At 30.4% G+C, this 22,267-nt stretch overlaps 1 protein-coding gene across 1 annotated transcript in view; it reads left to right on the top strand.

Moving 5' to 3' along the window:
• The window catches only part of LOC127276993 (apoptosis-stimulating of p53 protein 2), a 169,259-nt gene extending 152,022 nt beyond the window's left edge, over positions 1–17,237 (top strand). The window contains exons 9-11 of the mRNA XM_051297768.1: positions 5,440–5,606; positions 16,528–16,727; positions 16,963–17,237. Of these exons, the coding sequence (XP_051153725.1) occupies positions 5,440–5,606; positions 16,528–16,727; positions 16,963–16,998 (403 nt within the window). The 3' untranslated portion in view covers positions 16,999–17,237. The remainder of the gene's footprint in view (positions 1–5,439; positions 5,607–16,527; positions 16,728–16,962) is intronic.
• Positions 17,238–22,267: the final 5,030 nt, after the last annotated feature.

Raw genomic sequence — 22,267 nt, 5'->3', positions numbered from 1 at the left:
AATTAAATCTGGATAGAACAAATGAGTTATATAGTAGAGTAAAAGTATTTAAATTGTCAAAATTCTTGAAATTTCTAATTAAACAGCCTAAAGTTTTTGAAGCCTGTGATTCGACCGATTGAATGTGCAGGTTGAAAGTTAACTTTGAATTGAAATGAACTCCTAAATCAATTATGTTGTCCCTTCTACACAGCGACTCATTTTGCAAAGAATAATCATAACTAATGACAGAGTCCTTTCTCGAAAAGCTAACTACAAAACATTTCTTAGAATTAACTTTAAGTTTATTTTTGGTACACCACTCGTCAAATAGGGTCAAGCTAGATTGTAAACAGACTGCATCGGCAAGACATTTGATCCGATTAAAAATTTTTAAATCATCAACAAATAACAATTTTTTAGAAGGCAGAAGTCCAGCAATATCATTAATGAAAATATTAAAAAGGAGTGATCCTAAGACTGATCCTTGAGGGACGCCAGAGGATGGTATGAAAGGAGGGGAAGAGAAACCATTATAATGTACAGTGTTCTGCCTATTAACTAAATAGGAATATAGAATAAAAATTAGATTTTGGGGAATGTTGAGGCATGCGAGTTTTGAAAAAAGTATTTTGTGGTCAATGCTATCAAAAGCTTTTGAAAAATCTGTGTAAATAACGTCAAGTTGGTCACCCTCAGATATGGCTTCATTAATAGATTGCGTGATACTCACGAGATTAGTAGTTGTGGATCTATTTTTCATACAACCGTGTTGTTCCTCTACGATAAAAGATAATAATGGAAAAGAAATGTGTTTAATTATGGATTTTTCGAAAATTTTGGCAAAGTTAGAAATAATGGAAATCGGTCTATAATTTTTTATGGCACATTTATCACCGGATTTAAACACGGGGACAATTTTTGTAATTTTCCAATCTGCTGGAAAATAACCGCAAGATAGTATTTTGTTAAAAATAAAACAAAGCGGGATATTTAATATATTGGAACAAGATTTAAAGAAAAAACTAGGGATGTCATCTACGCCCGCTCTATTTTTGTCATTTAAAGATTTCATAGCCATACTTACGTCTTCAGGTGTCAAAAAAAAAAATCATTATGGAAAAGGAAGTGATTTGGAGTGTTATAATCATCGTTGTGTAGATCGGATGGCAGGTAGACACTCGAAAAATATGTAGCGAAGGCATTAACAATATCTTGAGGTGTATCATAAGTATTGTTTTCTAGTTTCATTATTTCAGGAATACGAGGGGATTTTTTATTACGATTAATGAATTTCCAAAAATCTTTCGGGTTTGTTGATATGCTAGATTGAATCTCACTATAAAACATATTTTTCGAGTCTCTAATGCGTCTTTTGATACTAGCTGTAAGGTGATGGACCTGATCTGTTATTCTTGACGACTTAATTGATCGATTTTTTGAGAACATGGAATTTTTTATATTAATATCCTCGATTATATCCTTGGTGTACCAAATAGGATACTTCAATATAGGGGCTTTATTGTCAGAAAAATATGGGATATGTTTTTTAAATATATTTAATATAGTGAGTTTAATGTAAGAGCAGACTTCATCTATAAGATCAATATTATTTAAAGGTGTCCAGTCGTGCGAAATAATTTCATTATAAATCATTGGGAAATTACCTGCTTTGAAATTGAAACGCGGTTTAGTTGAAATCAGATGAGAGGGATTGTTAGTCAAATTCGAAGAGGCGAATTGCGAAAGAGAAATAGGAAAATAAAGTGCTGGGTGATGGTTATCTTCAAGGACAAGAAGGGAAAGAGGTCGAAGGCAGTCAGATATGAAGTTGGAAAAAACTAAATCTAGCATGACACCATTGTGATTTTTGATTTTGTTCAACTGTTGAAAATCAAAATAATCTGAGAACATTAGAAGAGATTGGACTCTGCGATCAGGTACAATCTGTCGCGAAATTATATCATATTGCACAAAATTTGGTGCGTTAAAATCTCCAAAAAAAATAATATTCTGCAAAAGGATGTGAGCATGGGAGTTAATGCAATCGAAAATAGAGTTATAATCATGAGCCGCTATGCTAGGAGGGATATATAGGCAAATGACGTCCAACGAAATATCACATAGAAATATTCTAACACATACGTGATTAATAATCGAAGTCAAAAAATCAGGGAAAATAATTGGAATTTCAATTACTCGTATATTATTTTTAATCGCAATTAGAATGCCGCCTCCTCTTCTATCCAATCTATCATGCCTATAAACATTAAATATGTCTTGTTGAAAAAAATCATAAATTTCAAAATTAGTTGATAGCCAAGTTTCAGTTAGAATAAATAAATCATAAAAATTATAATCAGTGAAAGCTTCTAACTGACATGATTTCGTATTTAAACCTCTAACGTTCTGATATAAGATATGTAAATTAGTAACTTTATTTTTGCTATTTAAATTAACTAATCTGATACTATCACGGGAATTCCCTTGATGAATTTTATCTTGATTCCAGTTTCGCCGTTGTTGATCCTGTCGTTGTAAATTTTATTTTAAAAATAATTGTTAGTATAGTAATTATTTTTCAAGTTATTTACAGAACTTCGCAATTTCCAACAAAATTTTTCCGTCTTCATAAATTTTTTTTCTGATTTCTAAAACCGAATTTACTAATAACTTTACATGTATTTTGTTACCAAAATGTCATACTTTAATTGCTGCTAGGTGTCAAATTTTAACATTAAATGAATAATTTACAAATTAAAAACTAGTTTGTACCCTAGTAGCCCCTGGAGTACCAGAATAGCCCAGGTTGTCGGTACAATGTTAAGGTGATTTATTTTTTACTACCAGGATTTGGTTATTGTTCAATAACAACTGTAGCTTTAGAACTTTAAAAATAAAAATATATTCATCAGAATACATGCTTGGTTCAAGTAGATTTAGGTTTTGCAAAAATGGTGACAAAATCGGATAGCGGCATTTTATTCCTCTTTCTTTAAAGCTTTAAAAGTCGTAAAGACCAAAATCGTAGATGATTCTTTTTTCAAGTTATTGTTAAATTTGCAATTTTTACTTAATGTCTACCTGACAAGAAATTGTAAATATAAGGTATTTCAATTTAAAACAAAAATTTTACTCACATCTGCTTTTGTTGCTAATATCATATAAACAATTTGACGTTTCAGTACCATTCGATATATTATTATGTAACCTTCACGGTGATAAGAGCTTCAGTATATTTTACAAAACACGTTTACATAGAAAAAAGTTGGACTCTTATCGGTTGTATCTCAAAATGAGTTCATCTTAAATGACATAAAACGTGGCTCCATTTGCCTGTCTCATTTTTGATGCGTATTAAATTGAGTATAAATTTTGAACTCAATTTGAGATTAAGTTTTTTCTGTGTAGTACAGATTCTACTAAACAGCGTAGTCAGAGGGACTACTATTGTTTTGTCACAAAAAAAAATTTACCTACAGAATAAAAATGTAGAAATCTGATTAGTTGTCCACAATTAAGCAGATTGTGTACAACCAATAAGATTTCTGCATTTCGTTTCTGTCGATAATCGTGTAAATTCTCCCTTACATTATACTAAACAAATAGTTCATTAAACTGACTGTTTAATCAGTCCAAAATAAACGATACTATTTAGTAGATTTAACTGGCATGGTAGTAAGATTAAATACGCCCTTCTCTCCGTGCTGTATTTATTGTGTATTCAAGGATGATTTAGAATTTGGCTAATATTAGGATTTATAATATCTTATTTTCTTGCGAATATTGTACAATCAATTTGACGTTTGACAGAAACAAAATGCAGAAATCTGATTGGTTGTACACAATCTGCTTAATTGTGGACAACTAATCAGATTACATTTTTATTCTGTAGGTAAATTTTTTTGCCCTGGCGGATTCGATTTGCGTAATGTCTACTTAACTAAGCGGACTTTAGGTAGACATTAGGTAGACATGTAAAAAAACGTATAAAAAAGCTATTAATCGACTTATTATGATAAAAAAAAGTTGATAAAAGGGTAAATGAATGTTTATAGAGTAAATTCGTACAAAATTTGTAATTAATAAAGCAATAAATAATTAATAATGAATGGAAATGTGCGCGAGGTACCTGATCAGTTCAGCTGTACAATTATTTTCGTGCTATTTTCATGAAAAGAATATAAATTAACGGCAAAAACAACTGATATTTATAAAAAAGTGTAAAATTGATTTAATTTGAGTGTTTGCAATACGAATTATTAAATAATAATTAAGTTTTTATCAAATGTGAATAGTGTTGTGAAAACCTGTGAAAACTAATGAGTTACTACATTACCGATCGCATATGATAATAAAAAGTTCTCGATGAGTGTAACAAAAAAGCTCCAATTTAACCAAGTACATAATTTCCGAGATTGCCAGAGATGGCGCCACCAGTTTTTACAATACAGTGCGAGCTTGTTTTCTTCCAAGCTTTTGCTTTGAAAGAAAATAAAAAGTGAATTTTAAAATGCAGAATAAAGTTATACAAATAATTATTGATTTCATAATTGTTTCTCGTCCAAAATTACGGACATGATTGCAGCTTTTTTGTTACACTCATCGAGAACTTTTTATTATCATATGCGATCGGTAATGTAGTAACTCATTAGTTTTCACAGGTTTTCACAACACTATTCACATTTGATAAAAACTTAATTATTATTTAATAATTCGTATTGCAAACACTCAAATTAAATCAATTTTACACTTTTTTATAAATATCAATTGTTTTTGCCGTTAATTTATATTTTTTTCATGAAAATAGCACGAAAATAATTGTACAGCTGAACTGATCAGGTACCTCGCGCACATTTCCATTCATTATTAATTATTTATTGCTTTATTAATTACAAATTTTGTACGAATTTACTCTATAAACATTCATTTACCCTTTTATCAACTTTTTTTTATCATAATAAGTCGATTAATAGCTTTTTTATACGTTTTTTTACATGTCTACCTAATGTCTACCTAAAGTCCGCTTAGTTAAGTAGACATTACGCAAATCGAATCCGCCAGGGTGTGTGTGGAATTTGTAATAAACGTGACTTGTAAAATATACTGAAGCTCTTATCGCCGTGAAGGTTACACAGTAATACATTGAATGGTAGTGAAACGTCAAATTGTTTATATGAAATTAGCAACAAAAGCATATGTGAGTTACATTTTTATTTTAAATTGAAATAACTTATATTTACAATTTCTTGTCAGGTAGGTATTATATAAAAATTACAAATTTAACACTAACTACGATTTTGGTCTTTAAGATTTTTATAGCTATGAAGAAAGAGGAATAAAATGCCGCTATCCAATTTTGTTACCATTTTTGCAAAACCTAAATCTACTTGAAGCCAAACGTGAATAATGGGTACTGTTTGTAGAGTAATAAAATCTATGATTTTGTTCATTTTTTAGGACTCCATTACACTGTGCGGCTAGTTGCAATAATTTAGCGATGGTAAAATTTTTGGTCGAACATGGAGCTTGCATATTTGCTACTACATTATCAGATCATGAAACGGCTGCCGAAAAATGTGAGGAAGATGAAGAAGGTTTTGATGGCTGCTCTGAATACTTATACAGTAAGTAATTATTATAATTTTGTTCTATAAGATTTAAATACAATTATAGTAAATAGTTATTTTCGTTGATTTTTAACACATGAGACCTTAAAATTGTTTCAGTAGGTCTTGTCACAAAACAGACTAAATATCTTGAAGTAGGGGGGAATGGGGAGTTGTGTACCTGGTTGTCTTTTTCGATCAAAACTATTATATAAATTTTTTTGACTATTCTATTATATAGAACTTTTAGTTCACATACAAACCCAACTTTTGGCATGATCAATTAATTAAAATTCAAAACGTATATAGAAATTTTACTTGCATTCCGAAAATACTGATTTTACGACTTTTTAAAAACCGTGGGGAGCTTTGCTCCACCGTTCAAAATTGAAGACAAAACATATTTTTTAGAATATCCTCTATTTAAATTATGAAATGCGAAAAAGTAAGATAATTTACATAAAATAAAGTAGTTGAAAATAAATCAGGTAATTAATTTCATTTTCAGTGAATACAGATGTAAAAAGTCTCATCTCATTAAAGAACAATATTTAAATTCCATAAAACATTCGAATTATTCATAAATAATGCGAAATAAAAATAGAGTTCGTATTAGAATTAAATACTATTAAATATGATGTAAGGAACAACTCATTACTAACGCTGAAGCATAACTTCCAATTTTGACGTGACAATGTCTTACTCCGAAATCTAGGGAGTTAGTCAAAAAATTTGATGTTCATATCGCCAGCAATGTCTCGAAAACTATGTAATATTTTCAAGATTTTTGTGTTATTTGATTCCTTCGATCTAATCTCGATGCCAAACGTATTTTAGTAAAAATATTTTTTCATTTAGACATTACTCTTTGCTGTCTGGACAGTTGTGTCCATCTTTGAAGCGCATTTGTAAAAAGACTAATGAAGCTGTTTGCTGCGCGGTTTATTGCATTGAAAAGAGCATATCTTTTCTATAAAAATCAACAAAAAAGTGAAAATTGTTTTTTTCGGACATAAGGCACCTTTCAACTGTCCAGGTCACATATGTTTTTTGTTATTAACCGTCAAATTATAAATAATTTATTAATCAAAAAAGGCTTAGATACGGTTTTAAAGATATAAATATTTTTTTTTTCATAACGCAATCATAAAAATAGCGTTATTTGTACTTCTGTAGAGAAACGTAAAATTGTCCTTTATTGTACGAAGTTACGAAAATACACTAAATGACAGCAGGGTTGCCAGACATGGCGATTTTAAACTCTTTTTGGCGACCACTTTCTTATATTTGGCGATTGACTCCAACTATGGCGATTTTCAAATTGGATTTGCGATTTTTGACGATGACATAGATAATAAATACTACTATTTAAAATTTTCATTGCATTTATACTTTTTTGTTTATTTACGCCCTAGTGATTTTCATAACCCTAAATTGATTAGCTGAAATGTCCAAAGAACTGGAAGGTTTAAGTATAGCAAAACCAATCATAACATCTTATTTTACTTCGCATGTATTTATCTGGGCGTAAAGAGTGTGGACGCAGTCTGTCGTTTTCGTCTGCTTTATAACGTTTCTAACTGTACAACAACTGAAACTGAGTGATCGCACGTAATGGCAAAGACATTTTGGTAATGCATATTTTGTCCTCGTGAACGATTTTAAAATGTCAAAATCAAGTAAATATCTTGAGAAAGTGCGAAAGTACACGCAAAATATCAAAATTGTTTTTAGCAAAAAAGAAAAGTGTACAGGTCTAAAATTTTCGACGTACATAGCGTGTCATTCAGCGATTCGAAGCATCGATGATTTGTGTGAAATTGTCAAACGGGTCAGAAAAGGAACCACGTTGGACAATTTTTAAATACATAGGACCAAGTGTACTAATATCATACTGCATGTGAGATCGTCTTCCATGCTCGAGGACTTAGTCGAAAATGTCGGAGACACGAGTTATTCTTTGATTGTCGACGAATCTACCGATGTCTCAACTTTTTAATATTTGTGCTTATGTATCAAATATTTCAGCGGGAAACGCAATCGCATTGTCACCGATTACTTGGGTATTATACAAGTCGAATCTGCTGCTGCAAATTATTTATATCGTGGAGTAAAGGAATTTCTTGAAACAATTGGTTTGAAACTAACAAATATATCTGGGATCGAAACCGATGGCGGCAGTAATCTATGCGGCAAAAACATTCTTTGTACACTCTATTAAAAGAGTTATAATGGTAGACTTTCGCGCGTTATGGGAAACCCGCTTGCACCGTCCACATTAATCGAACGCTAAATACTTATCTTAAATTACTCTGAAAAATACCAAAGGGAGATTCCAACCAAGTCGAACCATCGGTGCATTGATGATCCCAGAACAAGATGAACCATAAAAGAACTCAGCAATGTCGAAATGCCGACACTAAGACGACGTTGACTGACGCTGATAAATCCAAATTATTATAACGACAAATAACACACATTTAGTTAACAACGAATAAAGATTTATTTCACACATACAACTATTTATTGAATAATTAAGCGTATAACGCGATTATAAATTATGAGTCCCGCAAAAGGGCCTTCCTTTCAATACGATCCAAAATCGACTGGCTATTGACGCCGACTTCCCCTAGATCTCCTAATCTGTTAAGAGGGGCGCGCTATCCCTTTTCCTCGTCACCCCTATCGCTCCATCCTTCTCCCTGGACGATTTGGCGGCAGCTCCCCGGAAAACCTAGATAACGACGCTGACAATCGGGCCTTTAGGCGGCACAAACATGCGCACATCCTCACGCAGAAAAACTGCCAGAACACATGTTCGTGGCACGTTGACACGAAAAACTAAACAGCTGATAGATCAAGAGGGGCGAAAACGCTGATAGATACCAACCAATATAAGTAACGATTTACATCGTTACAAACCCCTTTCCTAGGCCGATAATAGCCTGCTATTATCGCCGATAAAACCCAAAACGAAAACGAAACGCTGAATTCCGAAAATATTACTTTACAGAGAAATTCATCTAATATTGTAAAGAAAAATTCATTGTCGCTCCTCCGAAAATTGGGCTCGCGGTACTTGGGCCAATTCCTCTGGCCAACTGGCTTATTGCTTCTCTGGGAACCGAAGGTGCTCCAGCAGAGACTCACTCTCTCTGGACGCTGACATTGATTATGGCAACCCAAGACGAGGAGGAATGAAACGCTTTAAGTCGAATAAGAGCGCATTAACGGTGCGACGAATATTATTGGACTTTAAGTCGTAAACCGACACTAATGAAGGTTCAATAAATGTTACTTCTAAAACGCGCAACGCATCCAAACGCTTTATATGATCTACCGTATTAGAACAATAAAGCGCGTTAATTTTTTTAATCAACTGATGTAACATCATCGCTGACATGCTCCGAGGCCAATGTTTCATCGGCGTCGAGTCCAAAACCCTGATATGATACTCAGTATGAGTTGTCATCCCGTGTTCAACCGTTTGGGATAAAACTAATTCGTCTACTAACCTCTGGACTTCTTGACGCTGATCAGACGTCGAATCACAAATACCCGCACACTTTGCGTAAATTGTGCCGTCCAGACGCTCATTTCTATTCTCCGCGAATTCATGCCATTCGCGGCCACTAATTCTCCACAAACCTTTACCTAATTGGACCTCAATTGGACCGCCCATTCGCCCGAAAACACCCGCCCGAATGCAATTGCCCGAATCTATTCGCCCGAATACCTCCGCCCGAATCTAATCGCCCGAAAATATGTACCCGAAAAAATAAATATACAAAAAAATATAACAAAATACGGTAGATTGTGACGTAAATAAACAAAAGAATGTAGAGTAGTTTGTTTATCACAATGTCAAAATTTACAGTTTGTAAATGTTGTTTTTCGAAATTAATTAAATTCTAAATTCCTAGTTATTTGTACTTAATTTCAATGGATTTAAACGTCGAATTGCCCAGAATTGTTAGAAATAAATTATTATTGGAAGGTTCTTTATTCGTAAGATCGCTACCCCATTGAAGTATGGAATAATACGAAGCAACCCTTCAGGGTCAACATCGGACGAATAACGTAAGCGAAGGTTGGCACAATCGATTCCGAATAGTTGTCAACAAAGATCACCTGGACCTCTATTCGTCTTTGAAACAAATCCAGAAGGAGCAGCAAGACACTGAGACCTGCTTAGACGAACTCAGTCTAGGGCGTTCAGTGAAATGGATTGCACTTCAACAACGCTTCACGTCAATTGCGGAAAAATATGAAACAGACAAGGAAATTAATGAAAGACTAAAATATTTAGAAAACTTTGCACACAACATTCAATTATCCTAATTTTTTGGCTCAGACTTGTAATTTCTATTCACCACTAATTGAATAATAAATTTCCATTAGAATTCCATTAGAATTCCATTAAATTTTTTTTCGGGCATTCGGGCGTAATAGTCTTCGGGCAAAAAATTTTCGGGGTAACTGTATTCGGGCGATGGTCCATTCGGGCGCGTGTTTTCGGGCGATTGTACGGGAATCTTTCTCTTCATATGTATCATGTTGTTGCAACCTGTAGTTTCTAATTTCTGATCTGCGTTCTTTGGAAGTTTCAGAGCTACGACGATTCGCTGATTCAATTCGCGCTTTGTCTTGTCGCTGCACAAATTCCACTGCTTCCTTGCCAATAGTGATCCCCATGATTTCCATGATTTGTAGCAAGGGACGGAAGCCATCATTGAAAGTGCATGCAGCACAATGTGTTGCAATTTCAACGATTTTTTCCCCGCAAATATATCCTTAGGTGCTAAGTTCCAAACACATGCATTGAAGCTTTCATTGTTATTTTGAGTGTTTGCTCCTAAGCATCTTTGCAGTAAATCGTCCGTTGTGAGATCTTGATAAACACTTTTTAAAAGAGGTTGAACTTCTTCTGACAATGCTGGAGGATGTTTAAATTTTTTTAATTTTTTCGTTGCTTCTGCTACACGATATTTACACCAACATTCAGCAACTTTTGGACATTTTTAATGTTGAGGACTATCGTCGGTCGAGATTTTGTGATAGTTGGTTGCCCATATAGTATTTCTCATATGATCAATAGAATTAGGATTTCGACGTACAGCTAATTCATAATACGTAGATAATTCTTTCATAACTTTATTCGTAAATGCAACAGTTTTTACTTTAGGTTTTACTTCAGTTTTTTTCAAATTCTTTTTCGTTACGATCGATTTTCTTTTGGTCGAAACTACAGTTGTTTTTTTTAGATGTTTTCTTACTTTCCGATTTAGAAGACTCTCGTTCGGCAGGTTCTAAAGGCTTTTTTGACTTTCGCAATTGTGTGATCTGCTTTTTTACCTCTGTTGATTTTTTGTATACAAGCTTTTTAACATGTAAAACACATTCCCTTTTTTTCACACTTACAACATCACCGTACGGTTCAACATCTTTTAGCAACTTAAAAGTTTTTGTATCGCCATCACCAATATAATATTCATAATAAACATCAAATAATTCCTTTGACCTTTTAAACATTTCAATTATACCATTTACTTCCATCATTCTTGCACTGCCCTGATGATTCGCATTACAGTTTGGTTCATGATTTTCTTACCAAATCTCATAATCAAGTTCTTGTTCTCTACCAGCCCACTTTTCACAAGCTCGATTTAACAATAACATCAATTACTTTTCCCGAGAATTTTCCAGTTAAAAATGCGATGCCCATGAGAGAAGAAAATCTGAATTTAGAAACGTTAGCAGCTACCTCAAAAACCCCGAGAAATCAATTTTCATGAAAATCTTATAATTTTGGTTAAAATTTGTCCGCCATATTGGATCGGCCATTTTGAATTTTGAAAATCTTAATTTCGATTCTTTATCACCAACCTCAAAAACCATCGAATAACAAATTTCAAAAGATTTCGAATAAATCTTGAGGTATTTGCCATGTTTCTGTCACTTGATCTCATGGTGCTCCTAGGTGCTTCTATTGTATCGTTTATTAGCGACTTCCGGGACGCTTTGACCTATATATCAGTATTTACCTTATTTCTACATGTATATAGTATACAAAATTGATGTTTTTAAAAATAGGATTAAAAGTTAGAAAAATAATTGAATTTTGTAAGACTTGCAGTTAAGCTTTGTATAAATAATTGAATTTTTGGACGTTTTTAATTGAAATTGTTGTAAATTCTAATTGCTGAAAATTCTTAACAAAATTTAAAATAGTAATTGAATTTTAGAGAATTCTTAATGAAAAAATGTTTTAAACAATATAATTTTTAAAGAATTTGATTAAAATTATTGAAAGTAGGGGAGAGTCGGTAGTGGCGAGACACGTTTTGTTTTTTTATTATAGCACTCACATTTTCAAGAACATCAAGTCTGTATATATATCCATGGACATGTGTACTCTATACTGCAAATTGAACTTATACAGTTACAGAACAGATATTGGAACAAAAAGTTATTGCCGATTTACGATAATGTCTCGCGACTACCGACATAAAAAATCCTCCTTAGTGGCGAGACACTCTTAAAATCAGAGTCTTCATCGTTCAAACGTAACAAAAACAAAGGAATCAAAGATTGATGCCTTTAAATCATAATATTGTTTTATTCAATCATAAAAATACAGGCAAATATTTTTCTGATTATGAGCCGCTAATCCATGTCACAGTTATTAAAAACAAATAAGCTTTTCTTCCTGTTCATCTTTTTCAATTTAAACTATAGTTATGAAAAATATTGTCGACAAAACGTACAAAAATTATATCAAATTCATTAGGACATGTACAGTATTATTAGATATAAAAAAACCACTGCCGACAACAAGTGTCTCACCAATCCGGAAACAGCATTTTTCGGTAATGACGATGTACAATCCTATGCATCGAACAATCATTCATAGTGCTCTGGAAATTTTGAAGGAAACTTAAATACTAAATACTCAAAACTCAAACTTCAGAAAATTCCGGAAATTTTTATATATTATCACTTATACCGATGGGAAATAAAACTTTTAAAATATCTTCAAACTGTTATTAGCAGTATAGCGATATTTCGTTCATCAAAAACGTATGTATCATATTGAAAAGTTAAAGCACAATAAAACTTGACTTTCAGACCAGAAGTGCCAGCACAGTCAGTTCAGCTGTCTGAAATATCCTAATGTCTCGCCACACCGGCTGTCTCGCCAATGCGGACAACGCCTTAATTAATTTTGTAAAGTATTTTAATTAATATTTTTTTAAATAATTTAATTTTGGAAGATTTATCATTTTATACTGAAAAAGTAGCATTTTGTTAAAGAATATTTTTAAATATGTCTAAAAAGTCACATTTTATTAAAACAAGTAGAAAAAAGTCAATAAAAGACTAAGAAGTCCTACCTGTAATTATTATTATAATCAGCTGCATAGTTATAATATATAATATGCAAATTAGCGACGTTTCGCTGATTCGAATTTAGAGAGTACATAATTAATTAATTTTGTAATTCTGTACACGATTTGGAATCGTATTAAAATAATTTTTTGTGTACGGAAGTACACCCCCTCTTATAGCTTACACTATTTGACATTTTTTTCGAAAAAAGAAATTTTTACCTATTATTATAAAAATAATAGTAGGTAAGTAATTAAACATGAAGAAATTTTTTGTGAGTGTAACTTGCAGTAGCTCGAGTTTTAAATAAAAAGTGATAAACGATTTTTTTTGTGACTTGGTATTTTTTAAAAGTCGAAGGAAAACTGTAACTGTTCTTCTCTTGCTAAAAATTACAAAATTTAATACTTTGAGATTTATGCCTGAGGAAAAACCAAATTATTAAAATTCGCTCACTTTGTAGAAATAAAATAAAAATTAGATGGCCTTTCCAACAAGCTGTTATAAAAGGTTTTTCATTAGTTTCTTTAGTTACTAGAACCTTACAACTGTTAACATAGGCGGTTTGCCCCAGTCTCCCCTACATAATATAATAATTTTAACATAATATAATTAAAAAAGAAATTAATTAACGTTATTTTTCACCTAAAATTTGAGTAAATGTTTTTGTATTGTATAAAATGAACTTACCTATTTAGAAAAAATGTACTAATTTTTAACTCTAACAAATAAAACTGAAAAACAAGTAATAATTAAAAATAAATAAAATCAAAGAGAAATACGTAAAAATCAAAGTGCGAAAAACGTCGTAATGACTGGTCAGTCAACGTACAAGTAATATGACAACGTCAGAATCATGGAATAATGTGTAGAAGTTTCCAATTTTTGACCTTTTGTCTGTTGTTATCAAATCTTGTGAAAAAGAAAAGAAAATGGAGAAGTGAATATTATTCAACTTTATTAGTGTAAATATTTTAATAAGTGACTTCTGTTATAAACATTAGGGTAAGATATGTAATATAATAAAATATAATATAGTATAACGTAATTAAATATTTTTTGTAACTTTGCTATAATTTCTAAAATCAATACTTTTTAAAATTATATGGCTATTATTTATTATTAAAACCTAAAAAATTTAAACAATAATAAAAAAAACGTAAACCTTATTTTTTATAAAGAACGTTAAAAATATATATATTGACCAAAGTTAAAGTGTCATAGGTAACTTTCACTAGGAATCGCCCATATATTTTAAAATATTTAATTACATTATACTATATTATATTTTATTATATTATATATCTTACCCTGATGTTTATAACAGAAGTCACTTATTAAATTATTTACACTAATAAAGTTGAATAATACATATTCACTTCTCCATTTTCTTTTCTTTTTCACGGGATTTGCTAACAACAGACTGAAGGTCAAAAATTAGAAACTTCTAAGCATTATTCCATGCTTCCGACGTTGTCATATTACTTCCCAGATATCACGTAAGCTTGCAGCAACCTTGCGGCAAGCTTGCCGCGCAATGTTGCCAACCTTGCATGGCAAGTTTGCAGCAAGATTCAAATGTCCCACCTAACCCAAGCTTATATGGTAACCTTGCCGAAAGATTGCAATGTAAGGTTACTGCAAGATTGTACAGTAAGATTATCACAAGATTGCATGGTAAGCTTACCGAAAGATTGCAGTGTAAGGTTGTTGCAAGATTGCACAGTAAGATTATCGCAAGCTTGCTCAGTAAGCTTGCATGGTAAGCTTGTCGCAAGGTTGGTGCATGGTTGCCAAATAATCTTGCCCAATCAGCAGAGAAGTTTGCATTGAAAATGAGGACTATGCGCACTTGAAATCATAAGCACTTACGGCTGCACAGTAAATTTTTTTGACCTCCCAGGAACTGGTGCTCAATGTATGTACAAAAATAAATTTCCTCCCCCACAAAATTTTTTTGTTATATTACGTAAGTTTGCGCCAAGCTTGCCATAAGGTTGCCGAGAAAACTTGCAAGGCAAGCTTGCTGCAAGCTTACGTGCTACCTGGGGTACCTTGACTGACCAGTCATTACGACGTTTTTCAAGCTTTAATTTATACGTATTTCTCATTGATTATATTTATTTTTAATTATTACTTGTTTTTTCAGTTTTATTTGTTAGAATTAAAAATTAGTACATTTTTCTAAATAGGTAAGTTTATTTTATACAATACAAAAATATTTTCTCAAATTTTAGGTGAAAAATAACGTTGATTAATTTAATTTTTAATTATCTTATGTTAAAATTATTATATTATGTATTATATTATATTCTTTGAAATTATTAAATATTTGAAAATATTTAAATCATTTTCGTTTATATAATTTGTTTAAAAAAATTTCGAATTTTTTTGTTTTTTTTTTTGAAACAAAATGCATTTTTTAATATGCTTTTCTATGAGTTAAGTAAAAAATCCTATTTGACTAAAAACTCCAAAATCTTTTACAAATTTTTTTTATTACTTTCATGTTTATAAAAGTAAAAAAAGGTAAAAAAAATCATGCTCAAATTAAAAAGAAATTAATTTGTTTATAAGAAATAAAAATCTTTATTTTTTATAAACAAATTCAAACAATTTTTTTTGTTTACATATTTCAAAAGTCTATGAAAAGCTGACATTTTTTTTAATCTTGGACATAATTCCTAAATTCAATACATTTAGAGTTGGATGTCATTGAAATTAGGTCTATTAAAAAAAATTTTCCTCTAATGAACGAAAAAAATATATTTACAGAATTAAAAATGTCATAGACAAATTTAACGTAGAAAGATCCATATACTTGCTAAAAAATGTCGTGCTATATGGGGCGTTATAAAATTTAAAAATTCTAAAGCAATTACTATTACATCTGTAGGAATTTTTAAAAGTGACTTCTGTAATAATTACTATTAGTGATTTTTACTATCAAAAATGGTAATATTTACTTCATGCGAAGTACATTTTACAATTAATAGTAACTTATAATAGAAAAGTATAATTATTAGTATTCCATAGGAATTTTCACTAGACCCTCAGCACCATTTTTCTTTGTGTGGAAACTTTTTACTCGGGCATTTTCAGAACTTTGAACTGTTGTAGAATATTTATTCAAATTTTTAATCGGCAACTCCAAAAACCTCAGAGTAACAAGTTTCAAGTAAATTTAAACAATTTTAGAAAATGAATCCATATTGGATTTGCCATTTTGAAATCTGACGTCTTAAGGTAAATTTAACAAGGATTTCAAATTCAATTTGAGAAACTACGTTAAAAAACGACCTAGTCCTTTCGGGTCTAAATATTGAGCCTTAGTTCCTATTTAATTTGAATTCAATTTCCATATTTTTCTATAGAAAAAAAGTTTTGTGAATAGAAACGATTTAAAATTTATTTTGATATTTTAGTTAAGAATTATAAGAGATTTTTCTGATTTACAAAAACATAATTAAGTACTACATAATATGTTATCTAGGTTTTGTTCTTATGTTGTAGACAAATTAGGAAATAATGCTTTATTTTTGTTCCTCAGGTGTTCAAGAAAAGTTAGGTATCATTAACAGCGGACAAGTGTATGCAGTATTTGATTATGTGGCACAACATAATGATGAACTTTCATTAAAAAATAGCGATTCTCTGGTTATAATCAGAAAAGGTGATGATAATGAAAGGGAATGGTGGTGGAGTAAATTGGGTCATAAAGAGGGATATGTACCACGAAATTTACTTGGCGTAAGTTAAAATTTTTAACAAAAAATGATTTCAAATTTGCAAATAAAACGAGTTACCATAAAGTAAAAAGATATATTTCTTGTACATATTAGTTGACTTTTTTAAAAAAAAATTTAAATAGAATATTTGTCTAAAATATTTTATAAAATTATACTATTATTATGTAGATAAATGAAATAAATATAAAAGACTGTTTTATTTAAAAAAATTTTAAATGATGAATTTTAATTTTCAGCTTTACCCAAGAGTAAAAGCAGCTAAGGTGGACTGAAGTAAATACAGATCTATAAATCAGCACTTTTATCTTTTATGTACTAGAAACAGTATTGAGATTGTAATTTTATTTTATTGTATAGTTTGTAAGTTATTCAAACATATATAATTTAATATTTTTTTGGGCGCCATCATATTGTAGATAACAGTTATCATATATGTTTGATATGAATATGTAGAATTTTTTAATAATTTAAAAAATTGTTTTGAATAAAGCTTTAAATATAGTTTTCAATATATACGTCTTATAGAAAAAAATACATTTCAGGTTAATTAGAATAGCAGATTTTGCCCAATTAGCACGTAATGTTACAGTAATATTAAAATCTCCGCCTCATGGTAATATTATTACCATAATAATCTCCGTATTCTTTAATTCCGTCCGCATGCCCACTTTCTTTTTGGTGACAAAAAAAGGAGCGAAGGAGGGACAGATAGGAAAGCAACTTATATCTTATTGGTTAATAATAATAATAATAATAATAATAATAATAATAATAATAATAATAATAATAATAATAATAATAATAATAATAATTAATAATAATGACGGAAGGGCGTCCTGTTTTTTATTGGCTCTTTATCTCTCCTAACTTCGAATATGCATTATATTCTCTTATCAACGTTCAATTGTTTGTTATTTGTTTTTTTATGTAATAAAAAAAATTTATTTCTGCATTTGTTTTTAATATTTTAATTTAAAAAATATAAATATTAAATTATATTTTAACCCTTTGAGTCACGCAATTAAGGATGAGGCCGAAATTTTTCAAAACCTGATGTCTAAAACGTTTCCGGGGTCGCTGATTATGAATTTTGAGGTCAGATTTAAAACATTTTTAAATTCAAAATGGCGGATCCAATATGGCGGACATAATTTGTAAAATCTTACTAAATTTGCTTGAAACTTGTTACTCGCGGGTTTTTGGGGTCGCTGATTATGGATCTGAAATCAGTTTTCAAAAAATCCAAATGGCGGATCCAATATGGTCGACGAAATTTTTAAAAATTGATCAAATTTGATTGAAACTGGTTACTCGGGGGGTTTTAGGGGTCACTGATTACGAATCTGTTGTTAGAATTAAAAATTTTTTTAAATTCAAAATGGCGGATCCAATATGACGGAAGAAACAATTTTAAATCATTTGAATTTGCTTGAAACTTGTTACTCGGGGGTTTTTGGGGTCCTTGATACCAAATTTGTAATCAGCGAGTTCGAGTAACGAATTTCAAGTGAATTCCTTGAATTTTTAAAAATTCATCCGCCATATTGGGTCCGCCATTTTGAATTTTGAAAAACTGACACCGGATTCGTAATCAGCGACCCAAAAAACCTCCGAGTAACTATTTTCAGATGAATACGTTAAGTTTTTTCAAAAATTGTCGACCATATTGGATCCGCCATTTTGAATTTTGAAAAACGGACACCGGATTCTTCATCAGCGACCCCGAAAACCCCCGAGTAACTAGTTTCAAGCAATGTTTGTCAATTTTTTTATTTTCGGTTATATGGGGGTAGTTTTGGTTAATTTTTTTACGTAAAGGGTCAATTTTTGAAATTTATTTTCTTTTTTACAATTTTTTTAACATTGTGTAATAATAAAAGGTAAGCAAAAAGATTGCGTCTAAAATTTATACAGGTTTTTCGAATTTTATTTTTTTGTCCTTCTTTAAAGGGGTGTATTTCAAAAAGAGGAGGGTTTTTGAAAGTGGCATCACACCTGTCTTAAATGAAGAAAAAGTTGGTCCCCGATGCCGAAAAAAAACTCTTATATATTTTGAATCTCTGGACACTAAATAAACAAAATTTCAAAGATACAAAATCGTAACCCATCCTCCTGTATGACTTTTTATGTATTTATTGTTTTTTTATGCATTTTAATGAAAAATTGCTTCATTACGATGTGCAGATCAGTTGAAATTACTAGTGCAATTTTTTTATACTTATTAAATGTAAAAATAATAATAATAATAATACATAACTATAATTTTTGGGAATAAAAGTTGGACGATCAATATTGTAATTTAAAATCCGCACTGTCAACAAAAATAATAAGAGAGTATTTTCCCTAGAACACCGCAGATGCAAACATTAGATTATCCAAATTTTCTATCCCTTCTTATTCTTATTAATATACGCACCATTAGTTACTGCTATTGGAATTTGTATTTGTATCGTGTAAGAAAATAAATGATAACAAGTTGGCTAAAATTAGTTCAAAGTTTTGTAGATATAGTTGATTTATTTTTATTCACGCGTTTTGTCATGATTAAAATAGAAAGTTTGTACCTTATGTGGTAAAAAAATTGTTTGCAAAGACGGTAATTTAAAAACTTTTTTCTTCACAGAAAGTCATAAAAAGATCTTCCAAACTTTTATGAATAAAAGTTTTTCTTTAAGTAATTTAAAATTTCCAACGATAGAATTGCCGTTGATAAGTTCCGATAATATTGTTTGACAATTTACACACATGCTCGATACAAAATTTTAAATTATTTAAAGAAAAATTTCTATTCTCATAAGTTTTGATCAGCTTTTCTTGGTTTTCTGTGATAAAAAAAGTTTCTAAATTACCGTCTTTGCAAACAATTTTTCTACCACACAAGGCACAAATTTTTTTATATTACAATCATGACAACAGGCGTGATTTAACTTGTAGTAATAAGTCATTTTTAAATAGATTAAAAATAAATCAACTACATCTACAAAACTTTGAACTACTTTTAGCCAACTTGTTATCATTTATTTTGTTACACGATACAAATACAAATTCCAATAGCAGTAACTAATGTTGCGTATATTAATAAGAATAAGAAGTGATAGAAAATTTGGATAATCTAATGTTTGCATCTGCGGTGTTCTAGGGAAAATACTCTCTTATTATTTTTGTTGACAGTGCGAATTTATAATTACAATATTGATCGTCCAACTTTTATTCCCAAAAATTATAGTTATGTATTATTATTATTATTATTTTTACATTTAATAAGTATAAAAAAATTGCACTAGTAATTTCAACTGATCTGCACATCGTAATGAAGCAATTTTTCATTAAAATGCATAAAAAACAATAAATACATAAAAAGTCATGCAGGAGGATCGGTTACGATTTTGAATCTTTGAAATTTTGTTTATTTAGTGTCCAGAGATTCAAAATATATAAGAGTTTTTTTTCGGCATCGGGGACCAACTTTTTCTTCATTTAAGAAAGGTGTGGCATGCACATATATTTGTTGCCCTCCATCTCCTCTTCAAAATGAGACTTCAGCGAAGTCGATCTGTTCAGTTTTAAGGAAGTTATGTATTTTTGAATAAGCGTGACATATGTGTCCCACTGTGACTGAAAGGGTTAATTTAATTATATTTGCTGACGAGAGAGAAAGAATAAAAGATGGAAAGTAACGCTTATATCATTGGTTAAAAAAAAGCGTCCTGTTTTTTCATTGGCTTATTATCTTTCTTAACTTTAATAATGCATTTTATTCTTTTAATAAAGTTAAATTTTTTGTTTTTGATTTTATATAATTGATTAATTTATTTATTATATTCTTAATTCAATAAAAAAAATATTAGTATTAATTTCTCAATGCAATATATTTAATCATAAAGGTACTGAATTATATAAGGGGACAGGCACGATTTTCATTGTCCCTTCTCGCAGCCGAAAATTCTTTGCATTCGCATAAACGGATTAAACGTTTAAGCGGATTTTCTGTAAAGAAACTTAGGATTTTAAACAGTAAGTGATTATTTTGTGTGAATATTTTTTTTGAATAGTTGTTTGTGTTATAAAGTAAATTTTATTTATTATTCCTAATTTTTTGTTGACAATTTATTATTTGAAATGTTGTTTATATTACAAAGTGAATTTACTTATTTATTTATATTTTTTGATAATTAATTTCTTGTGTTTGAAGAACATTTTTATCTGGATTAAAATTGTTTTTTAAAAAATCAGAAAACAGATTTTTTGTACTGTATATAAAATTATCTTCATTTATCTATGATTTTATGAGTTATATGAGATTTAAAAATTAGGAAATCATGTCGAACAGAGAAAGGTATGTCACTTTAAGTAAAAAAAATTAAAATTATAGAGGATGAGAAAGGATGGTTAACCCCTTAAGTGCCACGTGAAAAACAGTAAATGTGCCCTGAATGCCAAAAAAAAAATTATCCAATTCGCCTGAAAATCGTCACTCGGGGGTTTTCGGAGTCACTGATTCCGAATTCGATGTCCGTTTTTCAAAATTCAAAATGGCCGATCCAATATGGCGGACGATTTTCTAAAAATTGATTAGATTTACCTAAAAATCGGCAGTATGGGGTTTTCGGGGTCGCTGATTACGAATTCGATGTCCGTTTTTGAAAATTCAAAATGGCGGATCCAATATGGCGGACGATTTTTTAAAATCGACCAGATTTACTAGAAAATCGTCACTCGGGGGTTTTCGGGGTCGTTGGTTACGAATCCTAAGTCAGATTTTTAAAATTCAAGATGTCCGATCCAATATGACAGACGATATTTTAAAAAACTAATTTATATTGACTGAAATTTATTACTCGGGGTTTTATTTGCGAGACTGTAATTAGTAATAAAATACTTTGTTGTAAAAACATTGTTTTTCTTTTAATTACTACAGTCAACTAATGGATTTGAATAATATAAATTAGACAAAACAAGTAATATCAGTAATACTCAGTAATATCATAATTTTGTGTTATTTTGTTACCAAAAAAATTATTTATCAGCTATTTTAATTGATTTTTAAAAAAATTGTCAGCCATATTAGATCCATCATTTTCAATTTAAAAAATTTTGAAATAATGACTTCGGATTCGTAATCAGCGACACCGAAAACCCCTGAGTAACAAGTTTCAAGAGATTTCAGCCGTTTAGAACGCAAATGAATTGCACTATTCATGGCAAAGATTTTGAAAAATTTGACAAAAACGTTATTTTTAATAATTTTTTACTTTTTTGTAATTTATTTAATATAAAAACGGAAACTGGCATCGTTTTCTGTATATCTTAGACTTTCTAAAAACCATTAAAAAAATTTTTTTTATTCATTTTTGACTTTTTTATTTCAATTTTTACCATGGCAAAGATTGTCAGTTTCGTGGCACTCAGAGCAAAGTTCGAAATGGCAAAGATCTTTGCCATTGGCACTCAAGGGGTTAACTGATGACCACATGTATGAATTTAAAAAATTGTTGAAAAAAGTTACAAATTCGACATTTAATATGCAAAGTACTTTGTTTT

Source organism: Leptopilina boulardi, unplaced genomic scaffold, assembly GCF_019393585.1.
Source record: "Leptopilina boulardi isolate dan_hultmark-lab unplaced genomic scaffold, ZJU_Lbou_2.1 LbouV2_162, whole genome shotgun sequence".
NCBI classification, from domain to species: domain Eukaryota; kingdom Metazoa; phylum Arthropoda; class Insecta; order Hymenoptera; family Figitidae; genus Leptopilina; species Leptopilina boulardi.
The sequence above is the reverse complement of the archived record's forward strand: the minus strand, read 5'-3'. Positions and strand labels throughout refer to the sequence as shown.